The sequence below is a fragment of the Poeciliopsis prolifica genome, unplaced genomic scaffold, assembly GCF_027474105.1.
Source record: "Poeciliopsis prolifica strain line A6 unplaced genomic scaffold, Auburn_PproV2 SCAFFOLD098, whole genome shotgun sequence".
NCBI lineage: Eukaryota > Metazoa > Chordata > Actinopteri > Cyprinodontiformes > Poeciliidae > Poeciliopsis > Poeciliopsis prolifica.
The window spans coordinates 789,645-804,291 of NW_026562473.1; the positions used below are offsets into that span (position 1 = coordinate 789,645).

At 41.1% G+C, this 14,647-nt stretch overlaps 1 protein-coding gene across 3 annotated transcripts; it reads left to right on the forward strand.

The window, feature by feature from the left end:
- Window positions 1-37: 37 nt before the first annotated feature.
- Window positions 38-13,985, forward strand: mgarpa (mitochondria localized glutamic acid rich protein a). 3 transcript variants are annotated; one of them, XM_055023287.1, is made up of 8 exons: window positions 38-240; window positions 2,771-2,871; window positions 2,985-3,090; window positions 4,482-4,499; window positions 8,970-9,227; window positions 10,555-11,879; window positions 12,402-12,449; window positions 12,632-13,985. In XM_055023287.1, exons 1-7 carry the CDS (start codon window positions 165-167, stop codon window positions 12,435-12,437), a joined length of 1,920 nt encoding a protein of 639 aa, XP_054879262.1. In that variant the 5' UTR covers window positions 38-164; the 3' UTR covers window positions 12,438-12,449; window positions 12,632-13,985. The 3 variants fall into 3 exon arrangements, with proteins under 3 accessions (XP_054879262.1, XP_054879263.1, XP_054879264.1); XM_055023288.1 differs by lacking the exon at window positions 12,402-12,449 and having other exon boundaries at window positions 39-240; XM_055023289.1 differs by lacking the exons at window positions 8,970-9,227; window positions 10,555-11,879; window positions 12,402-12,449; window positions 12,632-13,985 and adding an exon at window positions 5,619-6,136 and having other exon boundaries at window positions 54-240.
- The last annotated feature ends 662 nt before the right edge of the window (window positions 13,986-14,647 follow it).

Sequence of the window (14,647 nt, forward strand, 5' to 3'; positions counted from 1 at the left end):
TACTCGCCCGTCATACATTCCTGCTGCAGTTTCTCACCAGTACTTGTCTCACTTGTCTCTACAGCGCAGCACAGTGGGCAGGTCTGGTCTCCGCCCCCTGCACGTTCCTGAGACTACAGCACGCCGTGCTTCTCTTCCACTCAGCACTTACTGAAGCTGCAGCGATGTTTTCTTGCAGAGCGGCCTGGCGGAGGTGTGGGCCTCTGGCTCGGAGAGCCGCCTACAGACTGCCCCTGGACGGTGAGTTGACAGAGCAGCTCTGGATGTGTGTCTTCTCTCCACAGTGCGTGTCTGTGATGTAATGTCTGCTTTCTGTCGTAACAGGCGTGATAGGACACTCTGTCCTCATGCTAATGTCAATACTTGGGTAAAAAGCAATGACTCAGGGTGTTACAGAACTGTCAGAATTTAATTTCGGTTTAAGTTTAATTGTCGCTCTGTAGTTTTTAGAATAATTTGCCTCCGTTGTGGAATGTTGACTGAACATTTAAGTGTCTCCTCATGTGACATGACAATATTGGTCATTTGCTCTGTTTGTAGTTAATACTACAGCGTTAGAGCGTGGCCATGTTTCAGGGAATAACACAAAGTCGGTGTTTTAACAGCCTTTTAGCAGATGTTCTTGTCGGGCTAGCAGCTAGCATGGCCTGTATGGGAACCATAGTGACCTCTGCCGAGCGTCACTGACGGACTGCGCGTTCAGTACGCAGTCTCCTAAAAAATGACCTTCATGAATGTGTGGGTAAACGTGGAAACATGGTTGCCGCTGTCAGTCACGTGGCGTGCGCGTGTGACGGAGGATAAATGTAGAGAGAGAGAGAATGCTGAGGCACGAGTCTGAGCAGCAAGAGGAAGGAAGGTTAGCGTGTGACCTCAGCTCTGCTTTCGATGCTTCATTATGAATTAAGACATCCAGCCAAAACTACCGCCAATAGCGTTTGCGTGTCTACGTGACGTATTTCACGCAGCCCCTCGCCTCACTAACCCACCCTCTGGGTTTGGGGTGCTGTGGTGGTGCAGGGGCAATCAAGTATCACACTTTCTGTCATTTACCACACACTGCAACATAGAACTAGACAGAAAATGACAGCACTTAAAAACATGGCAGCTGGAGAAGGTTTATTTTGGAAATATTAACTGGTAAAGCTGGGCTGTAATTTATTCAGCTCTTTTCTCTACTGTCCTCTCACTTAAACAGAGGAGGTGTAACAGCCAAATCCAATGATTTTCAGACCTGCTTCCCCTACAGTGTTTAGAAATGTTATCCCCATGTCCTCCTACCTTTATGGAACCCAGCTGATTAGAGGGTACATATAACAGATTTGGGAGGCCATTTGCCAGCATGTAGGATTAGCTCTGGATAAGTGAACAGGTTAATACCCTTAACACTGGACAGGACCAGGTTCCTCAGACCTCGGCTTCCACTGCAGCAGCTGGTTAATGATTTGACAGCTTGAGCCCCATAGAAAATGGAGACAGTGGAGTGAGCTCTTTATCTTGGCCTCATTTGTGTACGTTTTACACGATATATACATACTGTGATGTGAAAAAGGTTAACATGAACCTGAACTCCTTCATGCTTATCTTCCACTGATGCTCTTGGTTAGGTCAGTTTTCTTTTGTGCTTTGGACATGGTTTGTTTTTTCTACCCAATATGGACTTAGACTTTTATCATATTTTATGGTACTGTTATGAAAATAATGAAAATTATGACAAAATAATTATTTCTTATTTATTTTTATGTAACTGTAACTATATTGTACAGCAGTGAACACAAATAATAATCTCAAAAAATATAACCAGTTGTAATGTGTTTCTTTAGGCTACCGGTCGCATAAAATAGTGTGAACTATGTTACACTATAAAATAGTGCATTTGCATTTAATCATACTTTAAAAAGTATTAATTCTCTCATTGGACAAATAGTGGGGAAAATAGTAACAGGTTATCTCCCAATCCCCCAAGGCAGTCTTGGGGGATTTTAAACATCATTAATTGAAAGTGATCATGACCACAATAAATCAAAAGTCTTATTATGAAAAACAAATCACAATACCTTGACACAATCAATGCCGAGCCCTAATATGAACCCTACTTTTTAAATAAATGGATAACAACAACAAAAAGAAACAACCTGAGATGTCCATCTGTTTCTCTACTGTATGCCAGGTTTTCAGTTTCTCTCTGTGGAAATAACATTGGTATAGTTAGGGCAGGAAATGTAAAGAAAATCAAAAAGAGAATAAATGTGATGTTAAAACACACTGGAATTACGATTCTTCTCATCTTCTCTGAAGGAGAAAAGATGGTAAATATCTGCTTTTTTTTCCAGGACACAAAACCAAGAGTCCAGAAGAAAAATATCTATATATAAAAATCTATTTTGAAAATAAACAAATTCTGATTGTTCAACATTTGATAATTCACATCTGCCTCCTCTTTGGTAGAGTTCTGCCAATAAATGCTGATTTCTAGATTAGTTTTGGAAAACTGAGACGACTCAGTTTTCCAACAATAACCCTTTCCATCAGGAAATGAAATGCTGAGTCAAACTTAAGGTGAAGCTTCTGGACAGCCATGCCTTGCTATTTCTTCACAAGATGGTGGGAAATGATCCTTTCTCTTAGTATCAGAGTTAATTGAGCCCTTTAAATCCTTAGGATTTAAAGGGCTCAAATTAAGAGGACTTGGGGGGGAGTGGTGACGCAGCATTTTGGGCTCAAAGTGAACTCGGTGAATTATCTAACATGTCCATGATTTCCTGTGCAGGTGTGCAGCGGCAGCCCATGTCGTCAGTTCCTGGAGGCTCTGGGCAGAACATCCTGTACACGGTGCTGTGTGGTGGAGCTCTAGTCGGCGCTCTGTCATATGTAAGTTATCTGTTTTCCATCGGAGGTTTGTCTGACAGTTGAGTTAACATCATGAACAGAGATCTGATCTCTTAACTGTATCTCACAAATGTTCTGTTTATTTTTTCTAACAGGGATATAAGACTGTGACCTCAGATCACGAACGGTTTATTGAGCGCGTCAGTGAAATCAGAGCCAGACCCAAGACTGAATGGACACCTAAACCCTGGCCACCTAAAGGCAAGTCCCAACCCCCCATCTTCAGCTTCTCATGAGGAGTTTACTTGCTTTTGGATCCACTTAAAACAATAGTAGTACATTTCACTCGGATTACTTTTGTACCACATAATTTAAGAAGTGTATATAAATGTGTGTTATATGTTTCATTCAGTGAGAGAATCAGAATCAGTGTGATCAGGCAATATGCACTTAGAAACAGAGTTCACTCCATGCAGCCAGGAGAAAAGGCTGCAGCGAAGCTGGAATCTTAAAATTGAAAGGGACAGTATCATGTAAAATCAACCTTTTGTGAGATTTACATCATAATATAATGTTATTCCCTCATCAAAAACATACATGAAGTGTTGATTTGGTCCTTCCATGCATGTTTGAGAAATTCTTCAATCTCTATGGCAACCATTAACTGTGCAAAACCTACCGCTATGTTTGAGTGGCGGTAGGTTAGAGTGGCGGTAGACAGAAGTCTCCAAGCTTCTGCCTCACAGAGTCTGCAACTTCCCCATTCAGTTCCTTCAGACTAGCCATCAGCAGTTAGCAAACATCTGGTGGAACTTGTGTTTGCCAGTTCCACCAGAAAACGATTGAATCAGCTGTTTTTCTATTCAGCTCTAAACTCAGATTGATCTGAGTTTATTTTACAAGTAAGTTTTCAGGGCAACGCTGATAAAATGTTAAAGGATTAATAGAGGAGCCACGTTGAATTTCAGAAAGAGCAGGAGTCACACCAATGTTTAGACGCAGCTGACTGGGAATGACCACCATCTGTTCCACACAGAGTTGCCTTATGAGTTGTGTTTCCTTCAGTGGTTTTTATGGGGATTTTGACATTAGAAAAGTTTGATGGAAATGGCAAATTTTGAAATTACTTACTCAGTTTTGCAAGCAAGTTTTAACCCTTGCTTGAGGTGGTTTTTGTCTTTCTTGAAAAATGAAAGATGGAAACACATTTGCTGAATAGGTTCTGATGTAGTAAATGCTCCCATCCAATGTGCCTTACCACTGATCTACATGCAGACCTGTGAAGGTATTTGTTAGGGAATCCAGACTGTAGCATCATGGATGCACGTCTTTAGTTTAGATGAACTAAATGGTTGTGGAGGAGGACAAACCTCCTCCACAACCTACAGCAGCCCTGGTTGGGACTGTTTACATATTTAGCTGACTGACTCTCAGCAGCCCATGTCTGCTGCTGCAGATGGACCAGATTAGGCTGTTGGATCCATGTGGGAATTCTGGTTGATAGCATCAGTTGTTGTACTGGACAGGGATTAAAGCATGACAGGAGATAAATCCATGATGTATAGAGCAGGTCTGAGTTGTGTTAATGTGACGCCATATGGTGATGCATACAAAATTCTTAACTTCCTGTTTTTTTTTTTGTTTGTTTGCAGGCAAAGATGAAGATGAAGGTGAGTAGAGTTCCTGCCTGAGAACTCAGACATAGCTTAAATGAAACGTGAGCTTGGGTGTAAACATGCTGCAAACACTTTAACCAAACACCTGGTTTAACCAACCTGTTGTCGGCACAAATAATCCCACTGATCTGTCTGTTCCTCCACAGAAGAGGAAGTCCACACTGAAAGCAGAGCATGAGTCTCCTTTATAACACAGTTATAATTTGGGTTGTTTTAACTCAGACTATCTGCTTGAACAGGCAGGATGCCTAAATGCCTGCAGATTCCTGCAGCTGCTCTCTCAGTCAGCCTCTGTCTGCTCTCTGTCTCAGTGAGAGCAAAGATGGCTCTGATGGTAATGAAATGATCTGGACGAGCCTCAACAGGCCTCTACTGCAGAACACCATGCTCAGCTTTCTTGTTACAAGAAGACAGATGGTGTTACAGATACAAAGGTTTAACCTGCTCTGAGGTCAGACTGGGCTGACATTATTATGCTGGACACACACTTTTAAATCTGTTAATACTGTATCAGTTGTGCCTCACTATTCCTCTCAAATGTATAGTCACTTCAGCACCTCATAGGAGCTGAAGTGATCAGGATCATCATGATTAAAACATTTTTTTTTGACTGAAGAAACAAAATTGTTTGGTTCTGATTTGAAAATTCTAGAATTTAGAGGTTTACACAAGTTTTTATAATTTCTGTGTGTTTAGTAATAAACCAAATCTCTATTCCAATAAGGTCACTTTTGTTTCGATGAGTGTAGAAAACAAAAAAAGAACCTGATTGTACAGAAATCAGGGGCTAGCATGATGTCAGTGTATGTTCCTCACAAACTAAACCAAAAGCTGACCTTCTAACAAACACAGTCTTAATCCAAGCTTTAGTGATGCACTAATACACTCCTCCCCTCTGTTCCACCCACTTCCCTCTGTTTTCTCTATGTAAGATGGCCAGGTTCTCACTTTCTTGTGTGACATCATCAATGCTAGCAGGCCTTGTTCACTTTCCACCTGCATTCTCACAGCTAGACTGGTTGAACTTAGACAGAGATGATGTCTGAATGTAGCTCTTTAAAAAACAGAATTTCCTCCTCCAAACTCTAACACTTTGTGTCTCTACTCTTTCAGCATAATGCTTAAAGCTAAGGTCCTCTGTGGCCACTTGGATATTCGTCCTAGAACTGGATGTGAAACCCCTTCTCCTCCTCCTCCTCCTGCTCCTCTTTTCCTCCTCTCCCATAGAGAACTTTGGAACAGTCTCTAATGGATCTGACTGAGGGACTTTGAGGGATTTTTCTGCACTGTGCTATTGTTAACTCTGTGTTTGTGGGACTCTAGACCATTGTTGTACCACATGCTTTTGAAGGCCATTCAGACAAACACACTTTGCATGCACTGGAGTAGGGTTCAGTGTTCCTGTTCCCCAGAGCTCTGCCTGTTTCATTTATGACTTCTATTAAAATGATTACAGAGAACAGTGAAATGTTCAAACCTTTCCTTTGTTGGTCAACAGACCCACAGCTGTTCTCACACATTGTCCTCACTGAAGGAGTAAGCCTGCTGTTTCAAACAGTTTTGTGTACTTTGTGATTTAATGTGAAGCAATGGAAGGATTCCTCACTCACCAATTAAAGACCCACAACCTACCTGGCCTGTCTCAGTGTCTGTATGTCTCACTGTTAGACATGCTTTCACAGTTCCTGATAACCCTAACTTGTTAATTTGATGGTAAGAATCAACTTTCCACTTGACCCTTTCTACCCTGCACTTAACCCCACTCCCTGCCTGCTCCTCTTTCTTTACCCCTCCCCTCCCTCTGCCTGGGTTGTCCTCCTTCCTGTCTTGGAGTTTGCATGCAGTTTGTTCTGTGCATGTCTTTATCTACTTACCTCTGTAGTTTTTTAGAGATGAGACAGGTCTTTAAATGTCATCAATAAATAATATTTCAAGAGCAGGGGAAGGTAATCCCAACAACTCTGTAACATTACTGACACTGATCTCTTCATGATGGCACCTGTTAGTGGGTGGGATTGCCCTTAAAGCTGAAGTGTTAGACTCCTGTGGGGTGTTCCCAGTACACAGTGGTCAGTACTCACCCAAGGAAGGAATACTAGTGAACTGGTGACAGGATCATAGGAGCAGATCTATGATTGTGGCTTCATCATCAGAGTAATGCATCCTATAGCAAAGCAGAGATGGTTCTGGACAAGTTTAAAGTGTTGACTTGCCCTCTATATGCTGGCAGGTCCTAATCCAGTTGAGAAACCATGGATAAACAAGTCCAAACTATCGAGTCCTCATATCCCAACTTGCAGGATCTAAAGTAACCTTACAAAATTAATTTCTTCATTGTCAAGTCTCACTATCTGGTTAATGTCTGGTTTGGTTCTACCCTGGTTTGAAGCGCCTTCACTATGGTCTGTTCCCTACTATTGTGGGCATCAGTGTGGACGGATACACTGTGGTCGACACTTCCATGATGTGATTTGCACCATAAATGGAATGCGTGTGCTCCTGCACCACTCAAGATTAAACTCTTAATAGTGCTCCTCCAGACTGAGCAGCTGTCTGGCATCAGTCTGCATGTCTGCCACTCCACTGGGGGCTTCAATGTTGTTTGGTTGAGATGTTGTAAATCATGGTCCACTCAGGGAATGCTGTCAATCAAATTACTTGCTTGCAATACTTGGCTTTGAGCAGCTTGGACTATATGAAAAATGGAGGAAGAGTTGTGCAGGATGTGGGGATAGAGGTGAATCTGACTGGGACAGGCTGGGGCAGAGCTGGTAAAAGTCACTCCAGTGGAGAAGTGCCTATAATGGTGCCAGAAGTTACAGAAGGGGAGCGAATGCCTCAACATGTCTGGGCTAATTAGGTTGCAAAAGAAGGACCAACAGATCATTCGGCAGGTTGTCATGATGTTATTCCTGAACATTGTAGATGCATTAAACTGTATAGGTCAAGGTTTCCACCCCGTGAATCCCTTCCCCTTCTGCTTCCACAACTATCCAGAGCTGCAAAGGCAAGGACTCTTTAGATTGTTGAAGGTCTGCTGTGGGATTATTTAGGAGCACAACCAGTACAACCAACACAACCAGTGTAGCCTCCCCACACCTATCAGTGAACTTTGATTGTTCACCATTTTTGTTGCCAGTTCACTAGTTCCTGTAACTTCAACATTGAGTTGTTCACAGATGTGAAGACTATCTACTCATGTTTTGGGCCTGGTGAAAGTTGCTGAGATTCTTCAACTTCATACACCAGGGGACTCAATCCCCTGATCTCAGGATTTGCTACCCTGCAAGATTGGGATACATCCCTGCTCCAACACCCCTGAGTCAAATGAATGGCTCTTTATCAGGCTTTTGCCAAAACTCGATGGCATATTTAGTTATCTGATTCAGGTGTGTTGGAGCAGGGTTCAATCTATAACCTGCAGGACGGTAAATCTTATGGAATAATGATCTGCACAGTCATACGGAAGATTTGCTTGTTGCATTATAAATCCCATTCACTTCCGGGTTCCATTGGAATGATCTTTCTTTTGTGCTTCACCTGTCAGAAATCATAATGGCTGATATGTGAAAATCTTAAGAATGTGTTAAAAAGGAAAAATGGCTTAATACTGACAATATGGGCAAATTAGAATGAAGGATGTGTTAATAAAAACATATTTTGGTTGCTCATAATTTGGTTGGACAATCAAACATGGATGAAAGATGTAATATGTTTAACCTTAATCAATTGTTTTTGTTTATTGCAGGAAATGCTTTAATTTTATTAACTTAAGTGTAAATTGAAGCAGTGGTTGTGTCACCTCTGCAGGCTGTTAAATACCGAGAGCAAGTGGAAAACATGCTAAATTTCATGACTACTGGCATGAATTAAATCACCATTAATCAGTGATAATACACCAATGTGGATGTGTTTAATCCATTCAGTATCGAGATCTGTACCAGGCATGGGCAACACTGTGACTTTAGAGGGCACTGTTAAAAATCTGGACTGAAATATAAATTATAAATAATTATACCTGAACGACACGTCATTTTTCACAAATTGCCCTCCTGTCCCCAACTTTAAGAGTTTGAATGTGAAGTCAAACGATATAGTCACATTGGAGGAAAAAGAAAATTTGCAAACGGCAGTTGATGAAATCCCTAATGCTTAATTGTGTTCCACTACAAAGAGCAAAATCATAACAATGTGTAATGTTCTTTACAATAATTACATTAAGCAGTAATACACAGGGGTCTAAAGATCGAGATATAATAAATTTGTCAGACTGAAACTGGAATGATCAACAGCAAATTCAGTTTGGTCCAAATTGAGACAAAGCAATCACTTCAGTCTAATCTTACAGAAAGATTTAGATCCAATCCTATATGTTCTGATCTAATTCCTGAATCTGAAAGATCCTTTGTGTATGTAACACTAGTTCCTCTAGTGATCTGGTGTGTATATTTCTGTGCATTGCAGACAGAGAGGCTGACACTGGGGAAGACGAAGCTGCTGCTACTGCTGCTGATGAGGCAGAAACCATAGTGGAGGAAGCAGCTGAGGTGGTCGCAGAGGCCGCCGAGGCGGTTTCAGAGGCCGCTGAGGCAGTCGCTCAGGTGGCACAGGAAGTGGAGGCAGCTGCAGAAGAAGTAGCCAAAGTGGCTGAGGCAGTGGAAGAGGCTGCCGAGGCTGTGGCCGAACCTGCCGCTGTTGGTGCAGAGGAGACGCAAAGCGATGGTACGAGCTCTTAATCTGAGGAAACCTGATGCCGCACACATTAACTGCAGGGAGACATACACATTACCACACACACCTGATTATTTCAGGATTACTGCAAAGATCCGTTTGACATCAGTCGTCGTCTAACATCACAGGGAGCAATAAGACTTGTCCCAGTCTGTAGAACCTCTAAAGGCTAGGTGCTTCTCCCCAGGTTTCTGGCCTCACCAATCCTGCACATTCTTTCTTGTTGTCCTGAAAGTGTATATTTGCTTTTTTTTTTAATTTATTGGAACGGGTTTGAACGGTCAGAGGCTGCTGAAAGTAACTTGAAATCTGCGGGGTGTGTAGTGCAGATGGTCGTGTCTGATTTTTGTTCAGGTTCTCACCTTGCCTTGCACCATCAGAAACTACAAACTGAAGTATATCTGCACCTCCTTATGTGGCTGTGAGCTCTCAAGCAATGCTCATTTGCAGTTATGGGTGAAATAAATGTGATCACTCAACAAGTATAAATCTTATTCATTCACGTTAACCCTCATCAGGTATATGAGCCCAAAGTTCAAACAGTATAAACCACCAAAAAAATGTTAAGCCAGAGTAGATGCTGCAATATATTAATGGTACCATTTTGTTCTAAAACCTTTAATGCTATTTTCTGATTTGACCAAACTCTTGTTTTTCTTTGCTTTAAGCATCTGTAATGTTGCCCTGCTGTTCTCAGTATCACTCAGAGTACATGTATGTGTTTATCTCCTGCTGTGATACACGTGTGTGTGTGTCTAAATGCAAAGCTATGTTCCAACTCTGTAATAACTGTCATGTCAGATTGTCTCGAGAAATGTTAGTCAGAAATGCTGTAAATCATTAATTTTAATAGTTTACAAACCAATTCAAATCATATGTGGTCATATTTTTATTTTGCTTATAACTGGACAATGAGCACTGTGAACAGATATTTCATGAGGTCCTACAATAAAGCTTTTTGTTAAACTAAAATATTTACTGCCGTCTTTGATTTGTCTGATATGTTTCTAATCTACATTTATGGTTGCATTATCCAGTATTTACACTTGAGACCAACTGTTTGCATACATTGAATGATGTTTGTCTTTGAACCTGAACCCATTTGAGCTCTCAATCTAATTTTATCTAATTTTTGCCAAATGAATCCCCTTTATCACAGTTAACACTAAAACTGCATGTGTGTGCTATCTACTTCATAATTATGAATCTTTAGCAGATGATCTGTAAACTGCATTATTACCTCAATTTGTGTGCTAATTGTGGAGAAAATACAACTTGAGTAGTTGTGATGTTTAGATGGTTGGATTTTGTGTTGCAGTGCCACTAGCAGCTGCCTCTGCATTAGAGTTACTGAAGAAAGCCGAAGGAAAAGATGACTTGGCATCCAACAATCAAGAACCCCTCCCTCCAGAAGTGGAAACACCTGTTGAAAAAGTTACCCCTACTGTTACAGAGGTCTTGACATCAGATGGAGATACTTCAGTCAAAGCTGTAGCAGTCAGTGAGGAGGCTGTTACACCAGAGGAAGATGGAAAAGTTTCTGGAGCTATAGAAGTAGCAGCAGCCACGCAATCTCCTGCACTGGTAGAGGTCGTGTCAATAGAAGAATCAGCAGCCTTTGCAGAAGTTGGAGCAGTTGCTGAGGTGTTCCCTACACCAGGAGATGTTGTGCCAGTTGCAGAGGAGCCTCCTGCACCAGCAGAGGTTGCACCAGTTGTTGAGGATGTCCCTGTACCCACAGAGATTTCAGCAGTTGTTGAGGAGACTTTGACATCAGCAGAGGATGCACCAGTTGTTGAGGATGTCCCTGTACCCACAGAGATTTCAGCAGTTGTTGAGGAGGCCCCTGTAGCTATAGAAGTTGCATCAACTGTCAATGAGGCTCCTGCACTTGTAGATGTTGCACTAGTTGTTAAAGAGACTTCAACACCAGCAGAGGTTGCTGCAATTGTTGAGGATACTCTTGAACCCGTAAAAGTTGCACCAGTTGTCGAGGAGGCCCCTGCACCTGTAGAGATTACAGCAGATGTTGTGGAAGCCCCTGTACCCATAGAGGTTGAGGTAGTTGCCATGGAGGCCCACGCACCCATAGAAACTGCAGAAGTTGTCGAGAAGACTTTGATACCAGCAGAGGTTGTGCCAGTTGTTGTGGAGACTTCAACACCAGCAGTGGTTGCTGCAATTGTTGAGGATACTCTTGTACCCGTAGAGATTGTGCCAGTTGTTGAGGAGACTTCAAAACTAGCAGAGGTTGAGGCAGTTGTTGAGGAGACCCCTGTAGCCATAGAAGTTGCACCACTTGAGGGCCCTGTACTCATAGAGGTTGTGCCAATTATTGAAGAGACTTCAACATCAGAAGAGGTTGCACTGGTTGTCGAGGAGGCTTCTATACCCACAGAGGTTGTGGCAGTTGTCGAGGAGGCCCCTGCTCTCGAAGAGGTTGTCGAGGAGGCCCCTGCACCCACAGAGGTTGCTCCAGTAGTGCAGGAGACTCCTGCACTAGTAGATTCTAGCAAAGAATACATTGTTGTTGTCCTGGAAGGAACACCCAAAGAAGAGAAAAGACCCAAGGTCCTTGGAGTTGGTCCTATGACCGGTAGAATCATCCCAGCTCCAGAAGATGACAGTACCCCAGCCTCTGAGGTAACAGTTTGTTTTTAAAATTTTAAGTATCTTTAAGTAGCATGCAAGTATTATAACTAGTAAATGGTGATGCATTACTCTTCGGCAAGAGATTAAAATTTAAAAAATTTTTCTAACCAGTGATCAGTGCAGGTCAGATACTGGAAAGTCATACACCTTCTCATCAAATACGTCTGCTAAGAATTCTGGTTTCATTGGCATTTAAGAAAAAAAAAATTTCTTTGGTGCACTTACCAGATGAAGAGAGGCTTAAGTTTAGGAAAATTAACTTTTATATATAAACAATATATATAAAAATTACTGTACCTACCAATGAATCTGCGAGTCAACCAAAATAATAAAATTACCTGAAATGAATATCAGCTTCTAAAACCCTTCTCTGTGCATCTCCACAAGAAAACATTTAATGGTTTACAGTTAAGTGGTACTTAAACTATAAAAAGAATTAATATTTTTTTTTCTTACAAAGTATAGTGTGGTCTGGAAACGAATTAACATAGCTCTTTAAACTTTGCTGTTCAGGGTAGGCGACATCTTCTTAGGATTCAAATGCAGTAGTATCCAACAAAGGTATTGAGCCTTTAATTATTTGGATTATTTTAGATTAGGTTATGAACACTATGTGCTTTCAAGTAAAATGTAGATTCCTTCTGTATGTGTGTACTTTCCACTCTAGGAATGTAGATTTAGAGGAAGGTTTTGGAGTTTTCATCATCTGCTCAACACTAACATGTTGTTTTTATTTATTGCAGTAAAGCACTCCTAAATGATGACTTTCAGTCCTCCACTAGAAGACAGAGGATGTGCCTTTCTCCTACACTTTATCCTTCAGCTCTGAAATTCAAAGGGACTAACTGGTTACACATTACTGACACGGTACAGTGTTTAGATCACCAGCTGCTATATTGAGCCCACATAGCCCATTACTGTGAAATGTCACATGTGTAACAGTTACATTGTAGCCAGATTGTTATGGGCATATGGTTTTTGTTGTGTTGTCAGGAACATTTTCTGTCTCCTCTGTGAACTACAATCTATTTACAGCTTTTGACTAAACTGAGCCTTTCAAACATCCCAAAGCTTTTACTGTTACACATTAAAGCTTTAAAAACCACTCCAGTGGAATATGTTGACATTGTGCATCTCCAAACACTGCCCCGCCGCCACAGTATTAGCTCTCAAAGCGAGGAGCATTCAGATCCACCAGCACCGTATTATAGAAACCAACCTCAAGTTTTTTTTCTCTGCTTCTTCTGGTTCCTGGTGGAACCGCTCTGACTGTACTTTATGTTTATGAACAAACACGTGAATCCATGAGTCTGACCTTCTACCTCACTGTTTTCCCTCATGTTCATCATTTTAAAACAACCCCTTCAAGCTCTGTACAATCCAATCAGTGTTAGGTTCCTTGCTCTGCAACATAGCACCTAAACCATTACCTTCACAATGGTCCCATTAAATTGTAATGGGGTCATTATTAAATACACTCCAAGGAAATTATATGAACCATAAATAATCAGCACCAGGTATCTGATATTATAGCCACAGATTAAGACTGAAAAAAGAAATGGTAAGGGAACTGTAACTATAGTCAGTATCATCTCTATTTTACACATTCTGGAATCATCATTGAATAACTGAGTTAAATGGGGGAATAAAGCAGCATCATCCTGTTCTTTCACTGTTTATGTTTCTATCCTATCTTGTTTTTCTATGTTTCTAAAGTTGACCCTGTATTTAAGTGGAGCTTAAAGGCTTCCAGCATGTACAAACAGGTGACAAACTATATGTTAAGGGATTGTGATTTTTAATGGGTCACTGTTTCAGAATGTCTGAAGGAAGGCCTCCAGTGTGAAAAGCGTTGACAACTCAGTGGTTTTCTCTTCCTTCAGATTTTTCTTCCTCTTTGTGAATTTCTTTCTTTCATAGCGCAGCAGGGATCACTGAAACTGAACTGATAGAATAGATGTTTTGAAATGGGATATTACACACTGTCCTCTATGCTTTCAGTTGAATTTCTCTACTAGTGGTTGCCATTAAATAGCAGATTCTGTGGAAAATGTACTCTTGTTTTGCAAAATAAAGATACAGAATTTGAAAACAGAATTTCATTTATTGCATTGCTTAATATTTTTTAAGCGTGAACAATTAAATATATGTGACTCAGTATTAATCCACCACACTTCAGGGTGGTGGATTCACACTAAATAAAAGTAGCTTTGATTTATTTATTTTTTATTACATTTGAACATATATCAGAAAACAAAGCATAATGCCATCTGCCTAATTATTTTAATTATTTTTCTTGAATCCGTTGCATGAGTGTGTGGGATGGGAGCTGGCACCAAAGATGTTGCAAGCTGAGGCCTCCCTGTATCAGGACTCTACAAGTGTCCAGATCACTTGTAGAGAGGGGATTTATCCCAAACAAATTTGGAAAATAAAGCCCCAATTTGGGAGATAAAATTGTTCCAGCTACTTCCAATTCTCTAAGGTCCAGGTAAATGTTCACATGCCCATTGTTGGCAGTGGAAAGGGATCAGAATGAATTCCTTGACTGTTCTGTGATTACACACTGATGCCCTGTGTATTCTATATTCTATCAGAAGCAATATGAAGTGCTTAAGAATTTGGGCCACAGTAGCTTATCTGTTGGATTGGACTGCAGGTTGTGCTCTTGGTGTTTGGTGTTTTATCTTTGTGTGGAATGATTGGTGCTCCATACCACCCAACTCAAAACCCTCCCTCTGCTTAATGAAAGTATGCCT